At 48.6% G+C, this 11,323-nt stretch overlaps 2 protein-coding genes across 3 annotated transcripts in view; both read left to right on the forward strand.

Moving 5' to 3' along the window:
• Nucleotides 1-11,323, forward strand: part of CGN (cingulin) — a 28,849-nt gene that overhangs the window by 11,429 nt on the left and 6,097 nt on the right. For both annotated transcript variants that reach the window (XM_011937884.1, XM_011937885.1), the window contains exons 6-14: nucleotides 1,968-2,095; nucleotides 2,771-2,903; nucleotides 3,219-3,431; nucleotides 4,187-4,335; nucleotides 5,504-5,636; nucleotides 8,159-8,368; nucleotides 8,696-8,902; nucleotides 9,271-9,528; nucleotides 11,105-11,275. In XM_011937884.1, coding sequence (XP_011793274.1) covers nucleotides 1,968-2,095; nucleotides 2,771-2,903; nucleotides 3,219-3,431; nucleotides 4,187-4,335; nucleotides 5,504-5,636; nucleotides 8,159-8,368; nucleotides 8,696-8,902; nucleotides 9,271-9,528; nucleotides 11,105-11,275 — 1,602 coding nt within the window. The remainder of the gene's footprint in view (nucleotides 1-1,967; nucleotides 2,096-2,770; nucleotides 2,904-3,218; nucleotides 3,432-4,186; nucleotides 4,336-5,503; nucleotides 5,637-8,158; nucleotides 8,369-8,695; nucleotides 8,903-9,270; nucleotides 9,529-11,104; nucleotides 11,276-11,323) is intronic.
• The window catches only part of TUFT1 (tuftelin 1), a 64,640-nt gene continuing 57,318 nt past the window's right edge, over nucleotides 4,002-11,323 (forward strand). Inside the window, exon 1 of the mRNA XM_011937880.1 lies at nucleotides 4,002-4,011. The gene's annotated coding sequence lies outside the window, so the exon portion shown is untranslated. The remainder of the gene's footprint in view (nucleotides 4,012-11,323) is intronic.

Consider the following 11,323-nt stretch of genomic DNA (forward strand, 5'->3'; position numbering starts at 1 on the left):
AAAAAAAAAAGCATTTCCCAGTGTCTGAGGACCAAGAACCTGGGATCAGCTTAACAGGGTAATTGTGGCTCTGAGTCTGTTATAAGGTTCCAGTCCAGCTTCTGGCCGTGGCTAAAAGAAGTAAATTGGAGGATCTGCTTCTAAAATGGCTTACTCAGGGCCAGGCATGTTGGCTCACACCTATAATCCCAGCACTTTGGAGGGGCAAAGTGGGAGGACCACTTGAGCCCAGGAGTTTGAGACCAGCCTGGGCAACACAGTGAGACCCTGCCTATACAAAAAATAAAAAAAATTAGCCAGATGTGATGGCATGCACCTGTAGTTCCAGCTACTTGGGAGGCTGAAGTGGGAGGATTGCTCGAGCCCAGGAGGTTAACACTGCACTAAGCTAGGATTGCACTGCTGCACTGCAGCCTGGGTGCCAGAGCAAGTCCCTGTCTAAAAAAAATATAAATAAATGAATGAAACAAACAAACAAACAAAACCAGCTTAATTGGCTGGGTGCAGTGGCTCATGCCCGTAATCCCAGCCCTTTGGGAGGCCGAGGTGGGTGGATCAACTGAGGTCAGGAGTTCAAGACCAACCTGGCCAACGTGGTGAAACCCTGTCTCTACTGAAAAGACAAAAATTAGTCAGGCATGGTGGCAGGCATCTGTAATCCCTGCTACTTGGGAGCCTGAGGCAGGGAGAATTGCTTGAACCTGGGAGGCAGAGGTTGCAGTGAGCTGAGATCGTGCTGCTGCACTCCAGTTTGGGCAACGGCGTGAGACGCCATCTCAAAACAAACAAACAAACAAAAAAACAGGCTGGGCGCTGTGACTCATGCTTGTAATCCCAGCACTTTGGGAGGCAGAGGTGGATGGGTTACCTGAGGTCGGGAGTTTGAGACCAGTCTGACCAACATGGAGAAATCCTATCTCTACTCTAATAATATAAAAATTAGCCAGGTAAGGTGGCGCATGCCTGTAATCCCAGCTACTTAGGAGGCTGAGGCACGAGAATCACTTGAACCCAGGAGGTGGAGGTTGCAGTGAGCCAAGATCTCGCCATTGCACTCCAGTCTGGGCAACAAGAGCAAAACTCCGTCTCAAAACAAAACAAAACAAAACAGAACACCAAAAACAAAACAAAACAGAACAGAACACCAAAAACAAAACAAAACAAAACAGAAAAACCTGGCTTAATCAAATGGCTGTTGGTTGTTGACCTCAGTTCCTGGCTGTTTGGCCTTCCTAGAGCTGCTTTTGAGTATCCTCATAATATCGTAGCTACTTTTTCCCAGAGTAAGGGATCCAAGAGAAAAGCTGCAATGCCTTTTTATGACCTAACCTCAGAATTTACTCATCACATCCTCCTTTTACCGTTTGTTAGAAGGAAGCCCCTAAGTCAAGCCCGTGCTTGAGGCAAACAGAATTAGGCTTTATCTTTGTTTTGTTTTGTTTGTTTTGTTTTTTTTGAAATGGAGTTTTGCTCTTGTTGCCCACGCTGGAGTGCAATGGTGTGATCTCGGCTCACTGCAACTTCGACCTCCTAGGTTCAAGCAATTCTCCTGCCTGAGCCTCCGGAGTAGCTGGGATTACAGGCATGTGCCACCTCGCCTGGCTAATTTTGTATTTTTAGTAGACACGGGGTTTCTCCATGTTGGTCAGGCTGATCTCAAACTCCCAACCTCAGGTGATTCGCCAGCCTAGGCCTCCCAAAGTGTTGGGATTACAGTCGTGAGCCACCGCACCCAGCTGGCTTTATCTTTTGAAAGAAATGTTAGATAATTTGTGGATATATTTTACATCATCATAAGTACCAAGGCTAGTTATGAGGATTAAATGTGGATAATACACATAAGGTCCTAAGTACAGTGTCTATTGTATAGCAAGTGTCCAATGAGTGTTAGACATACATTCCCATTATTCTGAGTCTGAGAGGCTTTCCCTACCCTCCATCTGCTGTACTCTCATTCCCTTTTTCAGAGGCGGCAGAAGCTAGAGCCATCCCGAGTTGGATTGGAGCAGCAGCTGGAGGAGAAAATAGAAGAGTGCAGCCAACTGCAGAAGCTGCTGGAGAGAAGGAAGGAGGAGGCCCAGCAGAGCAACAAGGAGTGAGTGCAGCTGATGGCGCACCTTGGGCTGCTGGGGGGCTGCTTGGGGTCGTAGGCCACGTTTAGAGGCCACTCCCTCTTTGCCCCTAGGGTTGAAGGAGACAGAAGAAAATCTCCAGAAGCTGAAAGGGGCAGTGTTGGTTTAAGGACAGGATAGGGCCTTTCTCTCTACCTTCTTTATCAATAATGGTGGTAGTGCATGATTTTGAGTTAAGCTACCTGGGTTTGCCTCTGTCTCAGATTCTTAAACTATAAAGTAGAGTTAATAATAGTACCTACCTCACAGGATCACTGTAAGGATTCAGTCATCCATTCAGCAGATGTTTCATCAAGAATGCTGTGACAGGCATTAATCTAGGTTCCCAAGGCACATCAGTGAACCCTATAGATGAAGGGCTCGCTCTCCAGAAGCTTAGTTTCTGCTGAGAGGGAACAGACAGTAAACAAACATATTATGCAAGTAAATTTGTAACACATGAGAAGGCAGTAGATACAACAGGGTAAGGCAGATCAGGAGGGTCAGGTTGTAGTGGGGCAGGCTGCAAAAATCAGGGGAGGCCTTATCGAGATTTGAAGGCAGGAAGTTTAAATGCATTAATAAATACGAATTAAAATATATGATGTGTTTAGAAAACTTCCTGACACATAGTGTGCAATAATGTTATCTATTATTAGGCTCCAGAACATGAAGCGCCTCTTGGACCAGGGTGAAGGTTTACGACATGGGCTGGAGGCCCAGGTGATGGAGCTGCAGAACCAGCTGAAACAGGTCCAGGGTCCTGAGCCTGCTAAGGAGGTGTTACTGAAGGTAGGGTCTGGGGTCATATGCCCCAGCCTCTGCTTTTTCTCAGCTGGAGCATCCTCAAGTCTGCTCATCCATGGTTTCCCCAAAGTATGAGGAGTGGTTGGCTGATTACAGGTACTCAGTGTGCTTTCAGCCAGATTCAGTGGTGGGCTGGGACTAGAGTTAGGATAAAGGAAACCTATCATTCTGGGCTCTAGTACTGGTACTAGAGCACCTGGTACTGTGCCTAACACAATAAATATTTTTTGACTCAGTGAATTGATAAGTAGATGGATTCTAATATGGTCACACCTGTACCTCTTCCTTTACTTTCTCCAGGACCTGTTAGAGACCCGGCAACTTCTGGAGGAGGTCTTGGAGGGGAAACAGCGGGTAGAGGAGCAGCTGAGGCTGCGGGAGCGGGAACTGACAGCCCTGAAGGGGGCCCTGAAAGAGGAGGTAGCCTCCCGTGACCAGGAGGTGGAGCATGTCCGGCAGCAGTACCAGCGAGACACAGAGCAGCTCCGCAGGAGCATGCAAGATGCAACCCAGGCATGTGACAAGAGCAGGGTCTGAGAGAGGAAGGCACTGCTGGGGGACAAGGCTGCCTTGGGATCTTGGACTTTTGGACTTTTCATGGTTGCAACTGGGAACTCCCCCTCTCCTTCTAAAGGACACATGTGAGATCTGCTGAAAACCTTGGCCAGGAAAACTATAAGGGCAGAGGGAGGGAGTATAGGCCAGAAGTACCATGAGGTTGTGTGACAAAGTCCCAAGGGGGACTGGGCGCGGTAGCTCACGCCTGTAATCCCAGCACTTTGGGAGGCCGAGGCGGGTGGATTGCTTGAGCTCAGGAAGTTAGAGACCAGCCTGGGCAACATGGAGAAAGCCCATCTCTACCAGAAATACAAAAACTTAGCTGGGTGTAGTGATGCGTACTTGTAGTCCTAGCTACTTGGGAGGCTAAGGCAGGAGAATCACTTGAACCCAGGAGGCGGAGGTTGCAATGAGCCAAGATCATGCCATTGCACTTCAGCCTGGGCGACAGAGCGAGACTTTGTCCACCTAAAAATAAAAAATCCCAAGGGGAAATAACTGGGGAGGTTTCCTGTAGATGACAGAGGGGTGGACTGTGACTTGAGGAGAGAACCTCTGCTAGCATTGTACCAGGTACCACAGGAGTGTCAGGGGGTGCAACTGGCATGGTGCCCTCTGGGTCTAAGCCTTTCCTTGTACACACTCACACTTTGATTTGAAGTGACCTCTTCCCTCTGAGCCTTCTGGTGTCCAACTCTCCCCTTCTCTAGGACCATGCAGTGCTGGAGGCCGAGAGGCAGAAGATGTCAGCCCTTGTGCGAGGGCTGCAGAGGGAGCTGGAGGAGACTTCAGAGGAGACAGGGCATTGGCAGAGTATGTTCCAGAAGAATAAGGAGGATCTTAGAGCCACCAAGCAGGAGTAAGGACGTTGGCCCTCTCAGAAATACCCATGATTCATATGCCACTTCCTTTCTCTTTTTTAATTTTTAATTTTAATTTTAATTAATTTTTTTTTGGGACAGAGTTCTGCTCTTGTTGCCCAGGCTGGAGTGCAATGGCACGATCTTGGCTCACTGCGACCTCTGCCTCCTGGGTTCAAGTGATTCTCCTGCCTCAGCCTCCCAAGTAGCTGGGATTACAAGCTCATGCCACTATGCCTGGCTAATTTTTGTATTTTTAGTAGAGATGGGGTTTCACCATGGCCAGGGCAGTCTTGAACTCCTGACCTCAGGGGATCTGTCCACCTTGGCCTCCCAAAGTGCTGGAATTACAGGTGTGAGCCACTGCGCCTGGACCCCTTTTTTTTTTTTTTTGAGATGGAGTCACACTCTGTTGCCCAGGCTGGAGTGCAGTGGTGCGGTCTTGGCTTACTGCAACCTCTGCCTCCTGGGTTCAAGCGATTCTCCTGCCTCAGCCTCCCGAGTTGCTGGGATTATAGGCGCCTGCCACTAGGCCTGAATTTTTTGTATTTTTAGTAGAGACAGGGTTTCACCATGTTGGCCAGGCTGGTCTTGAACTCCTGACTTCGTGATCCACCCACCTCGGCCTCCCTAAACTCTGGAATTACAGGTATGAGCCACTGCACCCAGTCCCTTCTTTTTTTTGAGACAGGGTCTTGCTCTGTTGCCCAGGCGGGAGTGCAGTGGCACAGTCTGGGCTCACTGCGACCTCCAACTCCCGGGCTCAAGCCATCCTCCCACGTCAGCCTCCTGAACAGGTGGGACCATAGGCATGCACCACTACACCCGGCTAATTTTGGTATTTTTTGTAGAGACAGGGTTTCATTATGTTGCCTAGGCTGGTCTTGAACTCCTGGGCTCAAGTGATCCATCTGCCTTGGCCTTCCAAAGTGCTGGGATTACAGGCATGAGCCACTATGCCTGGCCCACTTCCTTTCTATCCATGGTGTGCTCTTACTCTCCCATTTCTCAAACTGCTCCTTTCCATGTTCACCTTCCTTCCTCTTGAGAGTGGGTGCCCAGTGTGTTGGCCTCCGGAGAGGTGGCTTTTATTGTCATGCTAACCTCCCCCAGGCATGTGGCCTTACTCTGTTCCCTTTCCCCTTTATTTCACCTTGTCCGGCTCAGGCTCCTGCAGCTGCGAATGGAGAAGGAGGAGATGGAAGAGGAGCTTGGAGAGAAGATAGAGGTCTTGCAGAGGGAATTAGAACAGGCCCGAGCTAGTGCTGGAGATACTCGCCAGGTTGAGGTGCTCAAGAAGGTATTTGGGAATTGGGGGGCAGAATGGCAGGTGGGGGTGAAGAACACCTGCCTTACCTCTCCATGAGGGCCTCCACGCTAGTGGGGCTGTCTCCTATGTGCTTGGTTTCCAGGCCTTATCCTGCCTGCTCAGCTTGATCTCTTTCCAACACAGCAGCACCAGTCTCCTCATTGAGCATAGAGGTTTCTAATGGAAAGTGCTCTCAGAACCCAGGTTGGGGTATAGCCAGAAGCTGCTGGCTGCCTCCCAAGAGATGTCATGGGTAGCAGCATTTAGGTGGATTTGTGAAACTCCAGGGTCACTTTTGCAGGCTCAGAAATCTAATTTGGTCAGCATGGCAAAAGCTGCTTTGTTTTTCAGAGGGGTCTCTAAGTACATTTATGAAAAAATGTGTACCATTAGAATTTCAGTTTATTAATTTACATTAAGAAATATCATCACATTGACTGGAATGCTTGTGTTGGCACGGCCTGGTTACTAATGTAACAAAACTAATTAGTAAAAGAAAAATAGCAGAGTATATGGTCTTGTATTGAAGATTCACTACATATTATATAACCCTTTAGCCTAATTATGGTACTTTCTGAATTTCAGAAGTAGCTAATAGCAAATAATTAGAACCAGAACTCATATTTTAATTTTCTTTTTAAAAGAAATCAGAGCTGTGCCAGTATTTATTGTGTCACATATTTTGGTTTTACACACACACACACACACACACACACACACACACACACACACTAGGAAAGACGAGTGGCAGCTGCAGGTATTATGCTGACCTGTTCTGTCAAAGTCTCTCCAGGTTGCTCTTACATGCAGTTGGAGATCCCATGACCACACTATATATATATATATATATATATTTTTGAGGCGGAGTCTCGCTCTGTCGCCCAGGCTGGAGCGCAGTGACCGGATCTCGGCTCACTGCAAGCTCTGCCTCCCGGGTTCATTCTCCTGCCTCAGCCTCCCTAGTAGCTGGGACTAATGGCACCCACCACCACACCCGGCTAATTTTGTTTTGTATTTTTAGTAGAGACGGGGTTTCACTGTGCTAGCTAGGTTGGTCTCGATCTCCCGACCTCGTGATTTGCCCACCTTGGCCTCCCAAAGTGCTGGGATTACAGGCGTGAGCCACTGCACCCGGCCTCACACTGTATTTTTTTAAGCAACCAGTTGCACTAGTCATACCTTCATGTACTCTCCCTTCACTTTTTTTTTTTTTATGGAGTTATATTTTACATGCTGTAAAAGTCATCTTTGTGTACAATCCAATGGTTTCTTTTTTTTTTTTTGATACAGAGTCTCACCGTGCCACCCAGGTTGGAGTACAGTGGTGTAGTCTGCCTCACTGCAACCTCCGCCTTCTGGGTTCAAGCCATTCTCCTGCCTCAGCTTCCCAAGCAGCTGGGATTACAGGCACACACCACCATGCCTGGCTAATTTTTGTATTTTTAGTAGAGACAGGGTTTTGCCACGTTGGCCAGGCTGGTTTTGAACTCCTGACCTCAGATGATCCACCTGCCTCGGCCTCCCAAACTGCTGGGGTTACAGGCGTGAGCCACTGGTGCCTGGCACCCAGTGGTTTTTATTATATTAACAAAGTTGTACAACCATCACCGCTATTTAATTACAGAACATTTTCATTACCCCCAAAAGGCACCAAACCCATTAGCAATAATTCCCCCCACCCAATGGCAACCACTAATCTACTTTTTGACTCTGGATTTACCTATTCTGGATATTTCATATAATTGAATCCTATAATATATGGCCTTAAATGTCTGGCTTCTTTCACCTAGCATAGTGTTTTCAAGGTTTGTCCATGTGGTAGCAAGTATGAGTACTTCATTCCTTTTTTTTTTTTTTTTTGAAACGGAGTCTCGCGCTGTCACCCAGGCTGGAGTGCAGTGGCACGATCTTGGCTCACTGCAAGCTCTGCCTCCTCCCAGGTTCACGCCATTCTCCTGCCTCAGCCTCCCTAGAAGCTGGGACTACAGGCGCCGGCCAACACGCCTGGCTAAATTTTTTGTATTTTCACTAGAGACGGGGTTTCACCGTGTTCGCCAGGATGGTCTCAATCTCCTGACCTTGTGATCTGCCCGCCTCGGCCTTCCAAAGTGCTGGGATTACAGGCGTGAGCCACCGCGCCTGGCCAAGTACTTCATGGCTGAATAATATTCAACTCTGTGGGTGTACCATGTTTAGTCCAGTCATCAATTCATGGACATCTGGGTTGTTTATACATTTGAGCTATAATGAATAATGCTACTATGAACATTCACGTATGTATAAGTTTTTGTGTGAACACACATTTTCAGTTTTCTTGGGTTACCTAAGAGTGGAATTGCTGGTGATATAAATGGTAAATCTGTGTTTAACTTTTTGAGAAACTGCTGAACTGCTGTCCGAAGTGGCCACATCATTTTTCATTCCCCCTGGCAGTGTGTGAGAGTTTCAGCTTCTCCACATTCAGGTATCTTCATCTGGCTCTAGGTGCCCCATCACCTCCCATTTCCTTCCAGGAGCTGCTCCAGACACAGGAGGAGCTTAAGGAACTGCAGGCAGAACGGCAGAGCCAGGAGGTGGCTGGGCGACACCGGGACCGGGAGTTGGAGAAGCAGCTGGCGGTCCTGAGGGTTGAGGCTGATCGAGGTCGGGAGCTGGAAGAACAGAACCTCCAGCTACAAAAGACCCTCCAGCAACTGCGACAGGACTGTGAAGAGGCTTCCAAGGCAAGGGGAGTGGGCACAGGGCTTAGGAGGTGGAGGCTGAGGGTGTCTGGAGGGCTGAGGAGCCAGAGGGTGTGGAAAGTTACCTGTCATGGGTATGTACTGACCAGTTCCTGGGTCCTAGGCGTGTGGTTCAAAGAAGCCAGGATTTGGCAGGGGGAGGACACCTGTATCTCTGTAGGGGTGGGATTTTCAGGGAAGCGTCTGGCTGGTGGCAGCTCCTCTCTTTAAGCCTCATTCTTATGGGCGGTCTTTGGGACGGCTTTCCTGGGTTTGGTCAATGGCTCCAAGCACTGGGGTCTGAGCTGCCACCCCCTGAACCGTCCTTAGGCTAAGATGGTGGCCGAGGCAGAGGCAGCAGTGCTGGGGCAGCGGCGGGCCGCAGTGGAGACAACGCTTCGGGAGACCCAGGAGGAAAATGACGAATTCCGCCGGCGCATCCTGGGTTTGGAGCAGCAGCTGAAGGAGACTCGAGGTCTGGTGGATGGTGGGGAAGCGGTGGAGGCACGACTGCGGGACAAGCTGCAGCGGCTGGAGGTCAGTGCTTCTGCCCTCCCAGCCCTCTCTGCTCAGCCCTGGTGAAATACTCCTATGCTAAACAGTCATCAGTTTCACTTTGTTCTTAGTGTGCATCTGTTTCGCCTCCCCAAACCCTCTGTTAACCTTGGGTCTATTTCCTGGAGTATACTTTGGCGCCAGTGTTCCAGTCTTTGCACTGGTATTTTTGTCTCTTATCTCTCACCCTTTGCTTGCTCTATGCATCCTGATTTCTTTGCTAGGACCCTGTTTTCATTGCGCACCATTTTCATAAATACCTCATTTCTCCCGTCCAGCTACCCACCTCCAAATAACTTGAACCCAAGTTTTGCCTTTTCTCAGTCCAACCCTGCTTCCCTACCTCCCAGGCAGAGAAACAGCAACTGGAGGAGGCCTTGAATGCATCCCAGGAAGAGGAAGGGAGTCTGGCAGCAGCCAAGCGGGCACTGGAGGCACGCCTAGAGGAGGCTCAGCGGGGGCTGGCCCGCCTGGGGCAAGAGCAGCAGACACTGAACCGGGCCCTGGAGGAGGAAGGGAAGCAGCGGGAGGTGCTCCGGCGAGGCAAGGCTGAGCTGGAGGAGCAGAAGCGTTTGCTGGACAGGACTGTGGACCGACTGAACAAGGAGGTGGGGCATGGGGTATTCTGGGCCTTTAGGAAGAGGCCTAGCTCATCCAGAAGTTGGCCTGAGGGGACAGGGGGTTGGGGGAGAGGGGTTCATCAGAATGTGCGATGTTTATGGCTAGGTGCAGTGACTCACGCCTGTAATTCCAGCACTTTGAGCGGCTGAGGTAGGCAGATACCTGAGGTCAGGAGTTTGAGACCAGCCTGGCCAACACAGCAAAACTCTGTCTCTACTAAAAATGTAAAAAATTAGCCAGGCGTGGTGGCTCGTGCCTGTAGTCCCAACTACTCAGGAGGCTGATGCAGGAGAATCACTTGAGCCTGGAAGGCGGAGGTTGCAGTGAGCCGAGATCATGGCACTGCACTCCAGCCTGGGTGACAGAGCAAGACTCTGTCTTAAGAACAAAAAAAAAAAGAATGTGTGATGTTTGCTTTCCTCAAGTACATTGTTAGGAAGACCAAGACCAAATCTTCTGGAAGGGGCATCCTTCCTACCTCCCCTCCATGTTTTTGCTCTTTCCCTCACATCCCATTCCTTTATGGTCTTCATTCTTGGAGAGCATCTCCTGGGATTCTCCCTTAGGAGTCTACAAAACCTATATACAAGAATTGTCATTGACCAGCTTGGGCAACATAGTAAGACTCTGTCTCTACTTTAAAAAAAAGAAAAAATTAGCCAGGTGTGGTGGCTTGTGCCTCAGTTTCTCTATAGATAAGGAACTGAGACCCAGAAAAGATAAGTAACTTGCCTATGGTTGCTAATTAGTGGTAGAGCCAGGATTTGAACCCAGACATCTGTATTCCCAGCTACTCGGGAGGCTGAGGTAGAAGGATTGCTTCAGCTCAGGAGGTTGAGGCTGCAGTGACCTGTGACTGCCCCACTGCAATACAGCAAGAGCCTGTCAAACAAAAAAAATCTTCATTGGTAGAATTTTAAATTTCGGTGAGGGGAAGAAGAAAAGAAAGAAAAAAGAAAAGGAAATAAATTGCTTTTGCTGCTAAGGTTCTCCTCCCAATCTTTTTGTAAAACAAGAGCAAACACGTAATATATTACATCAATTCTAAAGTGCGCATTTTATCATTTGTCAATGAAAAATGCACATTTTATCATTTCTGAAATAGAGTTGTGTCTTACAACTTATGGTATGTTATAGTTCAATTGGCAGATTTTTCTTAGTTGTACATCTTATAATCATTGGCACCTTGGGTTTGCTGAAATGGTCATTTAAGGCTTACTTTGTATCAGGCACTGTTTTAAGTACAGAACTTCACATAATTAACTAATGTAATTCTCACAACACCTTGTGATATAGCTACTATTCTTATCCCATTTTACAGATGGGGAACAGAGACCCAGAGAGATAAGTAACTTGCATATGGTCACTAGTAAGTGGTAGAACCAGGATTTGAACCCAGACATCTGTATATAACTATTAGCTATACTAGGAACCTAGGCCCAGGAAAGAGCAAGAGAAGGCTGCCTTGTCAGGAAGGAGACCCTTGGGGGAGAGTCTTGGGAGTCTGGGCCTGGACACGGACATTTATATACAGTGCTGAAGACCCTTTTCTCTGTGTTTCAGTTGGAGAAGATCGGGGAGGACTCTAAGCAAGCCCTGCAGCAGCTCCAGGCCCAGCTGGACGATTATAAGGAAAAGGCCCGGCGAGAGGTGGCAGATGCCCAGCGCCAGGCCAAGGATTGGGCGAGTGAGGCTGAGAAGACCTCTGGGGGACTGAACCGGCTTCAGGATGAGGTAGAAGCCTTGGGTTTGAAGGTCCTTGCTGCTTTTTTTTTTTTTTTT

This window comes from Colobus angolensis, unplaced genomic scaffold (assembly GCF_000951035.1).
Source record: "Colobus angolensis palliatus isolate OR3802 unplaced genomic scaffold, Cang.pa_1.0 Scaffold169, whole genome shotgun sequence".
NCBI lineage: Eukaryota > Metazoa > Chordata > Mammalia > Primates > Cercopithecidae > Colobus > Colobus angolensis.